General features: G+C 32.8%; 3 protein-coding genes across 3 annotated transcripts in view; 1 reads left to right on the top strand and 2 right to left on the bottom strand.

Moving 5' to 3' along the window:
- LOC134695836 (leucine-rich repeat-containing protein 74A-like) overlaps nt 1-4,823 on the bottom strand; it is a 29,457-nt gene extending 24,634 nt beyond the window's left edge. The window contains exon 1 of the mRNA XM_063557268.1: nt 4,534-4,823. Within this exon, the coding sequence (XP_063413338.1) occupies nt 4,534-4,593 (60 nt within the window). The 5' untranslated portion in view covers nt 4,594-4,823. The remainder of the gene's footprint in view (nt 1-4,533) is intronic.
- A 2,581-nt stretch (nt 4,824-7,404) lies between these two features.
- Nucleotides 7,405-8,584, top strand: LOC134697547 (uncharacterized). The gene is made up of 2 exons (XM_063559828.1): nt 7,405-7,473; nt 8,112-8,584. The coding sequence occupies exon 2, from the start codon at nt 8,222-8,224 to the stop codon at nt 8,582-8,584; it is 363 nt and encodes a 120-aa protein (XP_063415898.1). The 5' UTR covers nt 7,405-7,473; nt 8,112-8,221.
- An 840-nt stretch (nt 8,585-9,424) lies between these two features.
- On the bottom strand, nt 9,425-17,350 carry LOC134696097 (uncharacterized). Its single transcript, XM_063557690.1, has 4 exons — nt 17,238-17,350; nt 12,372-12,510; nt 11,063-11,622; nt 9,425-9,936 (listed from the first exon to the last, which is right to left on the bottom strand). Exons 2-4 carry the CDS (start codon nt 12,506-12,508, stop codon nt 9,596-9,598), a joined length of 1,038 nt encoding a protein of 345 aa, XP_063413760.1. The 5' UTR covers nt 12,509-12,510; nt 17,238-17,350; the 3' UTR covers nt 9,425-9,595.
- Between the last annotated feature and the right edge of the window lie 325 nt (nt 17,351-17,675).

Below are 17,675 nucleotides of genomic sequence, written 5' to 3'. Positions count from 1 at the left end.
AGAATTACAATTTTTTATCCAAAATAAACTTATTTTATGTTTAAAGGTACAACAAACATATTTATTTACTATATATCCATTCAATTGTTTCAAAGGTATAATGAAAAGTTATTCTTGTGATCAAGATTGTCATTTGATCTTTATTATGTTTTGAACTCTATTTTAACCTACAAATGAAATCAATAATCTTCTTCTAAATTTCTTGTCTATAGTAGTAAATATAAGTTATATCATGGAAAATTATAACATAAGTACAGGAGAAGAGTATAAAGGTCAACTAAATCATGGAACCTGTACGTGATCACGATTTTCTTTTTATATCTAAAAGTAAGTTTATTTTTGTCATCTTAAGATAAAAATAAAATTGTGAATGGAAATGGGGAATGTGTCAAAGAGACAACAACCCGACCATAGAGAAGACAACAGCAGAAGATAACCAACAGGTCTTCAATGTAGCGAGATATTCTCACACCCGGAGGCGTCCTAAATGCATTGCATCCTTGTACATAATACCATAATGATAGCTCTGAATTCCGATAATTATACTTAGAACCTCTACATACTGTTAAAAATATATATCTTATGTCTCATGTCAAAATTAATTTTTAAATCGTAAGAACTATTATAGTTCTAGAAATTAACTTTAATCAATTAAAATGTCAATTTAAATCTCAAACTTAAGTTTGAAATGCATAAACGTGTAAACTATTATTATTTATTTTTATTGATGGATTATAAGTTGGTTAACGACCTAAAGCGGATATTGATATACGAAGTTATTAGAAAATGATCACGAATAAGACCGCACTAAATATATTCATAAGGTGAGGATCCAGGAAAAGGGGTGTTGGCACGAAATCAAAGTCTCAGGCGTATTGGAAGCAGATTGGTTTAGAAAGCCAACACCATTACCAACTACTTGTATTGAAATAAACCACGCCTACTTACCCAGTATGAAATATACACGATCTCAACGCGGTTGCTTTTAACAAATCATATTCCTAGAAATGTATAGGAGGTAAGATAAAGAAACTCCCACCAGCAGTGGAGTGAATAAAAAAGTTGTTAAGACTAACCTGTCATAATAAAAATCATATGGTCATATAGATGCTTGCTTGGTTGCCGGTTAATTATTTTGCCTCGCAATATTAGACCTATTGAGCCTTAAAAGAGTAATCGCATGCAGAGAGCGAGTTATCATCCTTGAATAAGACATCGCATTACTCGTCCCGTCCTTATTGATGCCGGACTATGCTACGTTTTTTATATCCTGTACAGTCAAACAGACCCATCCCCACCCCACCAAAAGCACGAGTTTTGCTAACTTTTCCACGACAGGGCCGAGTCATGCTAGAAATTTCGAAAACTATAAAACATGTATCATTCATTCTGGAATAAAAGCACAAGTTGTCATAAGACGGACACATCAATCGTCAAAACAGTAGGAAAGCAAACATAACAAAAAAAGATGGAACATTCCAATTTTGATTTCGAAAACATAACGTAAAGTTTAAACAAAAACTTATGATTATAAACTAATCATAGATACCATGAATGAAATTTTGTATTTACGCATCCACAAAAGACTCATCAGTGACGCTCGAATAAAAAAAAATGCCAAACAAAGAACGAATTTGAAGATGAAATTATACTAGTGACTTAAAACCTATAAAGGTCAACATATAGTCAACAGACAACAATAGAAAAAGAGATGATATGTCAAACTCATTAAACTGTCTCTTGACTAAACAAGCTTTATATAATTAAACCGAAACTAGTATGAAAGATTTGCCAAAATGGCATCAACTCAAAATTCTCCAAATAAAAAAAAAACAACGTTAACATATTACACAAGACTCTACCACTGATATGTTGTTGGTTCTTTTTCAATTGCATAATTTAGAGTTGATGCAAAACCTGGTTTGATATTGGTAAATCAATTTGTGGAGAAGGGGTTTTAAGCTATTTCGTCATTTTAAAATATCTACTTTCCCTCGTTTCATCTCGATCAGTGAAATAACAAAAAACTAAAAAGATTTACATACATTAAAAAATGAGTACAGAGAAATTTTGAACAAGGTTTAAAAGCTATTAGTAATAACATCATAAGTACAACAAAAAATATAAACAAATAAACAACGCTTTACAGTGTTAAATAATAATCTAAGTTACTGGAAGCATGTTTAGAGTACTTAATATAAAAAAGAAGATGTGGTATGATTGCCAATAAGACAACTGTCCACAAGAGACCAAAATAACACAGAAATTAACAACTATAGGTCACCGAACGGCCTTCAACAATGCGCAAATCCTATACCGCATAGTCAGCTATAGAAGGCCCCGAAATGACTATGTAAAACAATTCAAACGAGAAAACTAACGCCCTATTCATATAAAAAAATGAACGAAAACAAATATATAACACATACACAAACGACAACCACTGAATAGCAGGCTCCTGACTTGGGACAGGCACATACATACATAATGTGGCGGGGTTAAACAGTATGAAAACAAATTGTAACTTAAGGGCGACCACTTCTGTCTTTGGTCATTTTCTTCATATTAAATCAGTTTTACATTATAACTCATTGCAAGTCTGTGTAATGTAAACCAACATATTTCCGTGAGCGATTTACATTCGCAATTTTCGCGAGAAGAATAATAACGCGAATATAAATCGTCGCAAATATGTAAAACTGGGATCTTTCCTTATTAAACTACATTAAGTAAATTAGAGAATCGCGAAATTAACTCTTCGTGAAGTGGTCTCGAAGGAGGGAAACGCGAAAAAAATAATCACGAAAATAAGTTGTTTAACAGTTCTTATCTCCTTTAAATGATTCATTTGTTAGAAACGGAAAGTTTCAATTTGCTGAATGCTTTTAGACGATTTGTATTTAAAAATCTCAGAAGAACGAAGACAATAAACGCCAGAGATGAATACAAAATGCTAAGCCCATAGTTTACCTATTTTATTTATTTTGTCTGTTTAGTTCATGCATCATTGTAAATATAACGGAATTTGATGAGACTGTCATCAAATTAAAAGGGTTAGCGCTATAAAACCAGGTTTAATCCACCATTTTCTACATTTGAAAATGCCTGTACCACCAAGTCAGGAATATGACAGTTGTTGTCCATTCGTTTTTGACATGTTTTGTTATTTGATTTTGCGATGTGATTTTGGACTTTCCGATTAGATTTTCCTCTTAGTTCAGTATTTTTGTGATTTAACTTTTTTAGAACATCAGAGAGGGGTTATAAAGAATCGCTATAACTTTTTCAAGGGTTGACAGAGTGTTGTTATAAATAAAGCTGAAATTTCCTTATTGGCTATTATAGTACGTCATTGATCCGTATATACATATTTGGTAAATATCAGTTCAAAAATTATATTAGTATTCAAAAAGGTCACACAGGACAAAAGGCGGAAAGTATTAAACATTTCTAAAAATCCTTTAATCCAAATAAAGGCTTATACCCACTTATTTGAACTATGGTTGATAGTTGTTTAATTGGCAATCCTACATCATCACCTTGCTTTATATTCGTTGTAAAATTGGCATTAAAACGTGTAGACATTTTAAAAAACACAACACAGTAAATTTTAATGATTTCTTCTGATAAAAGAATAGTATACAAATTGATGTTTTCTATAAAAGTTTTGTTGAAAAACTTATTATTTAATTTATATATCTGAATACGTCGCGTAAAAAGAATATTCAGACGCAAGGTTAGTCATAACAATTTATTGAAAAAGTTGTTGTGTTTTTTTTTATTATGAATTAAATACAAAGAAACAAAAAGAAAAAGAAACGACATATATATTGTCATTAAAAAAGTGACAGAATAATGGACAATTGATTGTGACCGCTTAATAGGAAGAAAGATGTGCATGCTTAAATATTTATTTACCAAATGAAATTATAAAGGAGGTTAAGTTTTATATTATATCTTTTAAAATCTTCTGTAATGATAATATGCTTGAAACAAATCTTAGTTGAGAGTTTACTTTATTGACTCAAGAAAATTAGAATATCGGTGTAAAAGAAAGGAGTGAAAGTGTTAGTATTTGCACGAAAGGGGTACAAATTGTCTTATATTTCCCCGCCAGAATGTTTTTTTTTATATATTTTATTTAATACTTTGTCTCGGATATCAAAATTCTTTGGTGCCATGAAACGTTGAAGATATGGGTGACAATTAATGTATTTCTATCATACATCTAAACATCGTGTATACAAAACATGTAGAGAAAAAAAGTATTTTTAAATAAAAAATGTATATAGATATAGGTAGATATAGGAAGATTTGGTGTGCGTGCAAATGAGACAACTCTCCATCCAAGTCACAATTTATCAAAGTAAACCATTATTTGTCAAGGTACGGTTTTCAACACGGATTAAACTTTTATCGTACCAAACCTTCACCCTAATATGAAACAATAGAGTAACATCACAACATAGAAAGACACACTATAAAATATGAATTGGAATCAATTTGAATTTAACTTATGTATCTATTTCTTACCTGTGACTTTTCTGTCTTAGATTTTGGTGCAGAAAGTGGTCGAGCTAAAGCAATATCCATTGTCCTTCAAATATTTTATATCTCATACACGCACTTTCCTTTATGCATGCTGGTTTTTTTAATAACAGATATGAAATTATAAATCCCGGTATTTAAACATTTTACATCATAACGTATATCAATTATAGTTTTATTTTTTCTTGTATCATAATCAGTTTCAATCAACGAGTTTAATTGTAGGGTGAAGTAATTGGTACATATGTGAAAGGTTAACAGACATTTAACATTGTATTTTGGTATTCGATCATTATTAATTAGATTTAAACTACTAAGTAGCTTAATCTTACGCCGTTGACCCCGATCCGATCAGCAATGTTACAGAACCATTGTAATCCAAGTTAGAGTTAAGTATATGCTTGCATACTCGAGAACAAGTCAACCAATACATAAAATGACATAAAATAGAAACAATTAAAAAACAAAACAACAAATAAACAACAATTGCATGTATTGTTTGTTGATAGATATTCAGTATTCTTTTAATAAATTCTTCAATAAAAATTCTTATAAGAATAGGGAGATTTGGTATAATTGCCAATGAGACAACTCTCACAGTATAAACGAAAGGGTGATGAAGGCAATTATATCCACCTGTACGACCTGCTAACATTGAATACTAAGCCCCTTGATTGGAGAGTACCTCACTGCCGACAAAACTCTACCAACAGCAGGATCTTTGACAACAGACATAAGTTTGACTGTTCCAGATGTATAAATATCCGGACATATTTGGCCAGAGTGATTACACTCAATACGATGCCCCATGATGGGAGAGTACCACGCCCTACGTTGAAAAAAACTACACAAAAGCAGGACCTTGCTAAATGGACATAAGTTTGGATGCAGGAGATGTATTAAGATGCAGATACATTTGCTGGATGATGCCCCATAATTTGAAAGTACTACACGTTCTGTCGATAAAATATTTTTTATACAAATCTGTAAGAGGTTGAAAGGTAAGTTTTCGGTCCCTACTTGGATGGGACCTTTCTCTAGTGGAAGTCTTAAGGTGAAAGGCGAATTTCCACTAATTGTTTCCCACACAAGATGAACAACTATCAAATCATATTAGCCATTTAGTATAAGATTTATTTAATAAATATGAATATACTGTTTCGCAATTCATTTTATCAAAAAATCTGTCAGTGATACATGTTGCTTTTGAAAGCAGCTTTTGTCAAATCCCTCATAGAAAAAACACCCCATTACCGATATGATTGTATTTTGTATCCGTAAGACCATATATATCTCAAAATCTGAAATAATTTTGACTTTGGTTAGCGATGTGCTTTTTGCATTTTTAGGATAAAGATTTCATTTTTTATCAAATTTCTTAAAAAATCGTTTGTAGGCATTCATCAAGGGTTATAATTTGATGTTGAAATCAGCCAAACTACTGTAGCTCTCAAAGTAAACAGTTCGAACGGTGGTACTACGACTTTTAAGTAAATATATAAATTGAAAATGGCACTGGAGTAATATAAAAATTGAGGGAAAATTGCTCATACTCCTTTCCTGTTAGTGGTGATCACTTTGCAGTACTTACTTTTAGATTTATTGTTTAATTTCTTCTTGTTCTGAATATGCATGTTATGATTGCTACGTTATAAGCAATAGACTATCAAATCTAGTGTCTTCAGCGGTGTGTGGATATGAGAGAGTGGAGTGTTGAATACATAACTTATATTACAGCCATACATTGTACACATGAAATATGTGTACGTATATACAGGGAGTTCATATCAAAATAAGTCAGAACATTGATAGTAAGATAACAGACAAATTTCTGATTTTGAACCCTACATATAGAACAGATATGGCTATATTATTGTTGTTGACTATTTACAGTTTCTTAAATTATTCTTTAAGTGAAAAACGACTTTTGATAGATGACTCAGATGTACTGCAACGTCTTGGTATTCTCGAAAATCTAGTTCACCAACAGGCAGAGACGATTAAACACCAGTCCGATACGATCAGTAATCTAACGTCAAAACTGTCTGTTCTACACGATTGTAAGTACGCAATATTTTTGTTACCCACACATGTACCATGTGTCTGCTTGTTATATACAATCAGTAATTTAACGTCAAAAACTGTATGTTCTACAGGATTGTAAGTACGCAGTATTGTTACCCATACAATACATGTCTACTTGTTTGTTATTACATCACTGACTTAGAAAGAGTGCACTCGAAATAGTTTAGTTACATATATTTGTACTGCATGTTTATGTCTGAAACTAGAAGTCTACAAGCTGTGTACCACTTCATTGGTAGTTATTCTTGTCTGTTATATGTGTCATTGTTGCTGAGTATTAAACATAAACATATTATACAAGTAACATTGCATCAATAGTCACTAGAGAAAATATCTTATTGTTTATCTTTTGTCAAACTCAAGTAATAACATAAGCTACTGTATATATAATTTTTGGGGGATTTGGCGCTCTCAACCCTGTTTAAACCAACCACATTAAACTTATATACATAATGCAAAAAAAGGCAGATCAGCTGTCAATGTATCTTAGCTTGCTGCTTCTGGCGCGATCCTTACTGATTTCGTATAGTATTACAATCGATATTTCAGTAACAGTTTGCTTATGATAGGAGCAGCATAATGAAATAATTTAAACGTTGTATTACTGTAGTGTTTTTCAGCAATTGGCTCAACTTTCGTTCATTGGGGACGAAGTGATTGTCAGTCGAAAGATACAGAACTTGTTTACTCAGGTATTTTAATAATCACAACGGCTATCATTACAGGAATGTCATAATTTAAACGTTGTATTACTGTACTGTTTTTCAGCAATTGGCTCAACTTTCGTTCATTGGGGACGAAGTGATTGTCAGTCGAAAGATACAGAACTTGTTTACTCAGGTATTTTAACTATCACAACGGCTATCATTACAGTCCTGTCAAACTGAAACTTCCTACATAAATCAATCAAGGATGATTCCGTCTTCTGGTGGTTTGTTGCGCTTTCAATTAGTTATAATGTTTACATGTTTCCAATACAGTATCGATAAAATCCGTTATAAAAGTGATTGGACGAATATCTTTTGGCAATCAAATTTCTAAGAAAAACTGAAATTTTAACAGTTTTGCATGATTATAGTGCAATTTTTGAAAAAGAAAATGTCATATTCCTAGTTTTTGGTAAAATAAAACGTACGTTGACCTTATTAAATTTACTGATACAAGTATGCCTTAAAAGTTTTGAGAACCTTTTGTGTCGAGCATCTTATAAAATAATTTTCATTTTACAGATCTCGAGTCAAATTTTGTTAATATAATACCGTTAAAAGAATGTGCACATTTTGAAATGATTATTTGCGTAGAGAAGCTCAACTGCATTTCAATGAAAAATTCCGCATTTGAGTTTATAAAAAGATATTTAGCTGCAACTATGTTTTCGAAACGGAAAACTTCTGTTATTATAATTATTACTATTATTAAAAAATTTGGAATGTTATTTAAGATACATGTATATACAAACCTATTATCTCATCATGTAGGTTTTGTTGGAGGAGGACATTACAATGAGACTGGAGCATCACCTGAGTTCGTGTGCTTACCGACTGACCCCAAGCTAAGAGAAACAACAGGAGGGTATGATTATGGTAGAATGTACGGAGCAGAATACGGTACAAACTTCTGGGGACAACATCCTAACCCTTTTAACAACGAACTACCATGTGCCGTTTGTAGAAGCCAGCGTACGTCCACTACCATAATGATCCCAGGAAAGGACACTTGTCAGACTGGATGGAAAATTAAATACCATGGATACTTAGGATCCAGTCACCATTCTTATACTTCCGGATCAATGTATATATGTGTTGATATAAATCATCAAAGTGTACCGGGAGGAGGGAGTAGAAATGATGGCGGTAAACGTGTGTTCAATGTAGTCGCAGAATGTGGATCGCTACAGTGTCCTCCGTATACAAATGGTGACTCATTTTCGTGTGTTGTTTGTTCAAAATAAAAGTATTTCAATCTTCCTCCAACAACTATAAGATCCAGAAATAATCACGATAATTATTAACTCAAAAGAATGGCGTGTATTTTTAAATTTGATAATTAAGTGTTGGTCGATAACGGTCAGAATCATCTACGTGATAATGAGGGATATTAAAGAATGATTGTCATTTGCTTAACATTCAGTGGCAAATATTTCATGCACGCTCTTGACAAGAATAAATTTAAATGGATCTAAAAATTAGGTATGCATATGTAGGTTATTTTCAAACATTTCAAATTGCAACAGACACCCACTAGAGACCCCAAAAGAGTTGTTATAGATGTGAACTGACTGATACTTTAGTCTTAGATACATGCTTTTTTATTACTTGTTAATGGCTAATAACTGGGTCTCAGTAACTGCAAGAACTCTCAATCTATAATAAGTGTCTATTTTGGTGTAAGGACGTATAATACGTACCTTGCCACGTCTGGTTTGTATTTTTGTTAATTGTTTTCATGCTTTGTATCGACCAAATGAATTAATAATCCCATAAAAAAGTTCAGAAACGCCAAATAAAGTACGAAGTTGAAGTGCACAGAGGAACAAACATTCCTCAAAGTTTTGCAAAATACAGCCACGGTAATCTATTCCTGATGTAGAAAAGCCATTTGATTTATAATTGTGACCATATCAATGATAATTCGTGTCAACACAGAAGTGCAGAATACTTGACCGATGATAACCGCGGGGAATAAAAACTCCACCAACAGCAACATCGAACCAGTGGTTATAAATAAACTCATCCAGATACCAATATTGAAATTTTGTATTTGCGCCAGTCGCGCGTGTGTCTAAAAAAGTTCCTAAAAGTTTTGCCAAATATAGTTCGGCAATGTTGTCTGCAGAATTGGTTAAGCACTCATCTTCATTTGCTTTAGCATATAATGTTGAAGAAAAAAATGATTTACATATATAATTATTGCATTGAAATCCATTTAAGCACAGCATATTGAAGTGATCCAAATGTTTACATCAGATAAAAATCATTGCTATAAATGTCAAAAGAATAGTATAAATTTTGATAGCTGCTACTGAACATGCGTCGCTGCCATCATTTACAGGTGCGTCGCTATTATCATTAGCAGGTAATGTCTGGCAAAATTGAGGACGATTCCCCTGTTGTTGGCATATGTCGTAACAAAACATAGGAGGATTGTTATTGTTCATGCATTCTTGAACATTAGGGCAGTTAGCTGGTCGGTTTGGATTATTCTGTCCACATTGAGATGGATCTGGCATATTTCCACCACCCTGTCCTCCCTGCTGTAGACAATTACAAAGATATCCGTTCCATTCTTTCCAGTCTTCCCAACCTAAAACAGTTATATGTGATTTAGAACGATATTGAAATCCAACAAACACTATACTATACCTTTTCAAACAGATCTTAGACAAAAAGTATTCACAAGAATGTAATGGAAAGTATTTGTTAGAAGGAACATATATTTATATGGTTTTTGTCTTGATTGGTTGCTGGACATTTGTCTCAATATACTTTATCCATAACAAATTTTGAGACTACAGTTTTTTGTCCATCAAATAAAAGGAACTTCATAACGAGTTAGCAAGTTATATGCAACAATATAGATACCTACTTTTTAGCATTTCGGTTTAGCAACCAACTTTTGAAATCTTCGAAAATTCAACATCACGGACATTTTAATATAGATTTCTCATTTCTGTATTTCTTCAGTGCACAAATGACAAGGGTACAAATGAGCAAATGATTTCTAGTTGTATCTATCTGACGAGTTCAGCCTTTATAGCTGTTTTTTTATAGTTTGTTCTCACTATCAAATGTTAGGGGATGGTTGATCGTTAACAAACAGGTTTAACCACGCCATTTTTTATTTGCCTATCCCAAGTCAGGAGCATGTAATGGTAGTGGCTGTCGTTTGTCCATGTTTGTCATTTTCTTTTTCGTAAAATGTTTTGTTATAAATTTGTCAGTTCGTTTTATAGATTGAATTGTTTCAAAAATAAACCCAAGATACCAAAATTGAAATTCTATATTTGCGACAGATGCGCGTTTCGTCTACATGTTGGAGCCTTTTTACATCTTACCTAAATGTAAGGGGTTTTCTCATTGTTGAACAGCGTACGATGATCTATAATGACTTGCATTCACTTCATTTGAACTTTGGGGGATAGTTATCTCATTGACAATGAAACCACATCTCCTTATTTTGCACATAAACGACACAGAGATAATGTTCGTTTAAACAGCCTTTTAGCAAGTATGCGTAGAATGTTTACGTAGGATTTCTACGAATTGATCTTTATTTTTATCTGCGGGAGGGTCTCGTAGCATTGACGACCCATTGGTGGACTTCGGCTATTGTCTGCTGTTTGATCGGGTTATTGTCTCTTTGAAAAAGTTTTTAAGACGTTCCCTTATAATATTCGCACATGTTTTACTTGCATATAATAAAAATATACCTGCAGAGGTTTTATTAGCTGGTTCACAATTGTACTGCAAACCAGGCAAATTTTCTAATACCACACCCTTGAAACATCCAAGAAAGTAAGGCCATGTCTCTGTCGCATGATATCGATAGGCTCCATTAACCTCTCTACCATGACATTCGTCAAGGTCAGTTGACGTCAGCAGACCGTTAACATCTGATGCATTTGGACCATATATTGGAAATCCATCTAAAGCGACACCAATGAACTCGTCGACCTCTCCTTTATACAGGCAGCTATCTGGAATTTTATGATAATGATATGATCCTGCGTTTGTTGGATGGCCATCACAACTGTCAAAAGTCTCTCGTGTTTGCCCTTCAACTGCATTTTCAAGGTCAACATTTAACGGATTGAATATGGCTACGCCTGTCCTTGTAATACCAATCATGCCCATTGGGACACAACCATGCGCTCCATTATTGTAACTTGGTATTTTTGGAATACTGATGTTATAGTTTTGATCAGTTGCATCATTCGGATTAACTTTTTCCCATGGATGATCTGGTATCCCCGATGCATAAATATTATGTCTAAAATGTTAAGGAATTGATTATAATCATTAGTAAGTTCAAAGAGTCACGTATCACTTCAGTTAACGTATCGCTTCAGTTAACGTATCTCTTCAGTTAACGTATCTCTTCAGTTAAATACAGAACGCTAAAATATTTTTTATCAAAACCAAGTAAATAGACATGTGTGCAAAGAAAGATGGGCACTTTAGAGTTCATTCTCCTTTCTTTTCAGTTAAAGATACTATCAATAGGATCTCTTCATCACTTCTTAATTATTTTCTTTTATTCAATTCTTCTTTGATCTTACTTAAACAGTAATTATTTTGAAATCGTTTTAATATATACATTCCAACCATCTACTGCATGAGCGCAGAACAGTATTTTCAAACTCCTCAAAATGGAAGATTTTATTGAAGGTATATTCGACTAAACAAAAGGCTTCTTTAAAGAGGGACTAAAGATACCAAAGGGACAGTCAAACTCATAAATCTAAAACAAACTGACAACGCCATGGCTAAAAATAAAAAAAAAAAAACCAACAGAAACACAAAAGTAAACATGATACAACATAGAAAACTAAAGAATAAACAACACGAACCCCACCAAAAACTCAGGTGATCCGGAAGGGTAAGCAGATCCTGCTCAACATGTGGCACCCTTCTCAAGCGTCTGTGGCTAGAAAGTGCAACAGACAAATGCAAACAATAACCTTGTTATTTTGTTTCAGTATTCATGAAGCAACATTTTTATAATATATAAACATTCACCTATCTGATGGGGTTGTATCGACTCTCACTGTTGATTGAGGAAAGTTTCCTGATGTTGTAAATTTTGACAGTTCTGTAACAGTAAGACTGTCAGCAAAGCTGTAAATCCCCAGGGTAATGACAGATAACAGCAACATATCTGAAGTACATAAAATTGTAATCATTCATCAATAAATAGTCATGGTGGAGGGTTTTACTTACACAGACATATAATTATAAAAATTGAGAGATGTGGTATGTATGCTTAACAATGAGTCAACCATCTACCAAATGTTTTATTTAACGTCCCCGTTCCGACCTGGCTTTGCTTCGCATTCAAATATCTCACAGATCCAGAAGTACGTCCCATTTTTTAAAAAGAAGGTTAAACGATCGAAAGTATTGCCCAATCAACTGTAGATGTTACAGAAAAAGAGTAATGGGGAAACAAATAAAGAATGAGAAAAAATATACTCAAAAGAATAAAAGACAATGGGCGGCTAAAATGTAAATAATCGAGAAAATTGGCGCTATTATAAAGAACTAGAGGCTCCAAAGAGCCTGTGTCGCTCACCTTGGTCTATGTGAATATTAAACAAAGGACGCATTTGAATTCATGACAAAATTGTGTTTTGGTGATGGTGATGTGTTTGTATATCTTACTTTACTGAACATTATTGCTGCTTACAATCATTCTATCTATATTGAACTTGGCCTAAGAGCTTCAGTGGAAAATGTTAGTTAAAATTAACAAATTTTATGAAAATTGTTAAAAATTGACTATAAAGGGCAATAACTCCTTATGGGGTCAATTGACCATTTAGGTCATGTTGACTTATTTTTAGGTGTTACTTTGCTGTACATTGTTTCCCTTTACAGTTTATCTCTATCTATAATAATATTCAAGATAATAACAAAAAACGGCAAAATTTCCTTAAAATGACTAATTCAGGGGCAGCAACCTAACAGCAGTTTGTCCAATCCATCTGAAAATTTCATGGCAAATAGATCTTGACCTGATTAACAATTTTACTCCCTGTTAGATTTGCTCTAAATGCTTTGGTTTTTGAGTTATAGGCAAAAAACTGCATTTTACCCCTATGTTCTATTTTTAGCCATGGCGGCCATCTTTGTTGGTTGGCCGGGTCACGCCACACAATTTTTAAACTAGATACCCCAATGATGATTGCGGCCAAGTTTGTTTAAATTTGGCCTGGTAGTTTCAGAGATAAGATTTTTGTAAAAGATTACCAAGATTTACGAAAAATGGTTAAAAATTGACTATAAAGGACAATAACTCCTAAAGTGGTCAACTGACCATTTTGGTTATGTTGACTTATTTGTAGATTTTACTTTGCTGAACATTATTGCTGTTTACAGTTTATCTCTATCTATAATAATATTCAAGATAATAACAAAAAACAGCAAAATTTCCCTAAAATTACCAATTCAGGGGCAGCAACCCAACAACAGGTTGTCCGATTCATCTGAAAATTTCAGGGCAGTTAGATCTTGACCTGATGAACATTTTTACCCCCCGTCAGATTTGCTCTAAATGCTTTGGTTTTTGAGTTATAAGCCAAAAACTGCATTTTACCCCTATGTTCTATTTTTAGCCGTGGCGGCCATCTTGGTTGGTTGACGGGGTCACCGGACACAATTTTTAAACTAGATACCCCAATGATGATTATGGCCAAGTTTGGATTAATTTGGCTCAGCAGTTTCAGAGGAGAAGATTTTTGTAAAAGTTAACGACGACGGACGCAGGACGACGGACGACGACGGACGACGACGGACGACGACGGACGCCGGACGCCAAGTGATGAGAAAATCTCACTTGGCCCTTCGGGCCAGGTGAGCTAAAAAAGGATAAAGACACCCTACATTTTAATAACGCCGATTTGTTGACGTAGCACAAACTTCTTAAAGCCAGATTTAAAACCCATGCATGCATTTTTATAGGTTTTTTTCAGTGAACAATTTCTTTCTATCCATACCCAAACATGTTGCATTTTCATATTGCGGAGTCTCAGCAATGAAATTCCAATCATGACATTATGATGTTGAGGACTTAAATAAGTTCATATTTTATCGTGTGTTTTTTTATGTTGTGATGTTATGCTATTGTTTCAGAAAAAGGGAGAAGGTTTGGTACCATTAAAACGTTTTATCCTTCTGCAAATGTTTGCACCTGTCCCAAGTCAAGAATTTTATGTACAGTAGTTGTCGTTTGTTTATGTAATGTATACGTGTTTCTCATTTCTCGTTTTTTTTATATATATTAAACCGTTGGTTTTCCCGTTTGATAGGTTTTACACTAGTAATTTTGGGGCCCTTTATAGCTTGTTGTTCGGTGTGAGTCGAGGCTCCGTGTCGAGGGCCGTACATTGGACCTATAAAGGTTTATTTTTTTAAATTTTTATTTGGATGGAGAGTTGTCTCATTGGCACTCACACCGCATTTTCCTATATCTATCATAAACGTCAGAAACTCCTCTTACAGTCCTTACAAAAACGGTTAAGACAGTGTTATGAAGTTATCAATATTTGTATTACCAGTAGTTATATTTATCCTTACATACACCTTTTGTATGTTTATATTGTTGTGTGCACTGAATCTAGATAGTTACATATCATCTGATCATAAAAACAAACTTACCTATGGTTTTTGGAGTATAATTTTCAATAAAAAGGTCAAATTGTTTTTCAAATATCAGCTTATATTATATTTTGTCATTTGCATATGGTAAAGCTACTCACCACCTTTTCACAAAATATCACTGATTTTGTCTTAACACAACACTGTTCTGTGTATAAAAGGTTTTGAATAGTGTTTTTATATAAATTCCTTTTGGGTAAATACGTGCATTTATTACATCCATGTGATACTTAGTGATTCGTATTGTTCTGTGTTGTTTTAGATTAGTCATACCATTTGCTATTGCATTATATTTATACCTGTTCATTCATCTTATTATTCTTTTATCTATTAGTCATATATTCGAGTAGCCATAAAAAAGAAGTAATTAAATTCTTAGTCACAGTTTATCTTAAACGGTCAATAAATAGTGCTCACATCTTACAATCAAGTTTGATTTACTAGCACTTTAACCTAGGACAACACATATAAACGAGAGACATTGTGTTTGTCTTCAATTCAAAATACATAAAATGAGGATAATATTGATGAAGATGAGTGGCATGTTATGTGCAATAAAGTGTTCATAGCTTAATATTTGAACTGAATACAGGGCACTGGCATTTGAAATGATATTCTTTTGATTAAAGTTACCGATTCTATTAGCATTGTATTCAATTCAGCATTTCCAAATCCCAAGTTTGTCTATTGAACTTTTTTTTGTCTATCAGTTTAAAAATCTTAAAGTTATATATAAACTAGTTTTGTGTCAGTGAAGCATCGTATTTTTACTTCAAACGGTTACCTATCAGTGGTTTTTATAGTAGGTTTATTTTTGAATTTCTTTTTGATGTATAAATATAGGAATAGGTATCAGTATACCAATTTTTACAGAGTTAAAGAGTTAAGGCTTTTTGCTTATTTTGGTGTATAAAGAAAAACCAAGGGGGGGGGGGGGGGGGGGGGGGGGAAACCTGCAATCAAAGATGTAAAACGGCATTATAGTTTTTTCAAGGAGTTGTTTCGACTTTCATAAATAAAAACCATAGCAAGAAACAAAACAAAAGAATTTTCATTAGTGCATTTTACCCATGAAAAAAAGAGAAAATCCGATTCGCATTGAACAGTTTTTGTCTTTAAAATTTCATATAGGAGGTAAAAAAAAGCTTTGGCCATTTTGAATTTCTGCAATGTTTTTTTATAATCCATGCACATAAATGCTACACAAATGGAAATCTACAACATCAGATGAGGCAATGTTGATGCATTTTTTGTCTAAATTGGTTAAGTTATAATTGACGGAATACATCCCCTCGCTCAATATACCGTATAAACAGTAATTTTGCCGGTCACTCCCACTTTCTAATAAATAACAATAAGCATTATTATAATTGTCGTCCGACTTATAGTATGATTTTGTGAATTAATATTTAATAAAAAAATGATGGTTTTTATATTGATCGTTAATAAGAAAGATAAAATATCAAAATAGGAATATGTGGTATGATTGGTAAGAAAAACATGAAGTAAAAATAGTAGGCGGCTTTATTTTATCTGATTTGGTAGTAAATTCAGTACAACCGTTATTGACGCAATTTCATAACTTATACCGTTTACAAATTGTTTTAGAAAATTTCATTTTATCACTTCCAATCGTACAGCGGTGTACTCAAACTCTGTTTTTGGAGATCTAACTTTACAACTAAATAGGTAATAGGAGACGATTTGATATTATTTCTTTTCTGTTCTTGTTAATGTCAATTTTTCACCCAACAATTCCACCTCCGTGTACTGAAATAATGATATAATGATAAAAGATAGTAGAATGAAAACATTTCATTGAAAATAATAACTTGTATTCATTTGATTATAATTACATTAGATGTAAGTTTCATTATAATACGTTATTCTGATTGGCTAACATGTCATTCCGTCAAAAATTGCATCAGACAATAACATTTATCATGCATGATGACACGAGGTCCCACAAAAAAAGTGCACAGGTGAATTAAATAAAACTGGATAAAAATCGTGTTTTCATGATTTTAGCTAAAAAAATGTAATTATAAGTATTGAATACTTCTTTTTGAAACTGTATAGGGTTGTAAAAGCGTTGACCGTGCGTACATTTTTAGAATGAAGCGCTTCCGCGCTTCATACAAAATGTACTTCGGTCCACGCTTTTATTACCCAATAAATTTACAAAAAGAAGCATTCAATTCTTAAATACAATTATGTTCAGAAACTTACCCAATTTGTTTATACCCGTAATAAAATAAACTGTGTCAACGATGGACGATAATAGACTTCCCCTTGAGAAAGAATGTTTGTTTTAAAAATGTTTAAAAACCTTAAGATCGTGATTTCATTAACAAAAGGAAATATATTAAATAACTGAGAATTGAGGCTTACGTTTAAAAACCCGTAGATCGTGATTTCATTAACAAAAGCAAATATGGTAAATGAATGAGAATTTAGGTTACGTTACACTTTTACTAGTGCCTCATCTTGAATGATGCGGCAAGGATATATTTGAATAATTGTGCTTGAATAACAATGTACATTAGTCTGTGAATGAATCAATTTCTTGGTTTATATCATACAGGTAAGCAGATGTGATACTTATGAGGTATATGGATTTGTTCACATATGAAATTCAACAGATAAGCAAATTTATATATGACTGAT

Source organism: Mytilus trossulus, chromosome 14 (assembly GCF_036588685.1).
Source record: "Mytilus trossulus isolate FHL-02 chromosome 14, PNRI_Mtr1.1.1.hap1, whole genome shotgun sequence".
Lineage (NCBI taxonomy): Eukaryota > Metazoa > Mollusca > Bivalvia > Mytilida > Mytilidae > Mytilus > Mytilus trossulus.
The sequence above is the reverse complement of the archived record's forward strand: the minus strand, read 5'-3'. Positions and strand labels throughout refer to the sequence as shown.

Excerpts from the sequence above, each read along its gene's own strand:
- LOC134696097 (XM_063557690.1), bottom strand. The coding sequence starts at position 12,508 with ATGTTGCTGTTATCTGTCATTACCCTGGGGATTTACAGCTTTGCTGAC. Across the intron at positions 11,623-12,371 it reads GATACAACCCCATCAGATAG|ACATAATATTTATGCATCGG; the intron begins GTGAATGTTTAT and ends TTAACATTTTAG. Across the intron at positions 9,937-11,062 it reads AGCTAATAAAACCTCTGCAG|GTTGGGAAGACTGGAAAGAA; the intron begins GTATATTTTTAT and ends TAACTGTTTTAG.
- LOC134697547 (XM_063559828.1), top strand. The coding sequence starts at position 8,222 with ATGTACGGAGCAGAATACGGTACAAACTTCTGGGGACAACATCCTAAC.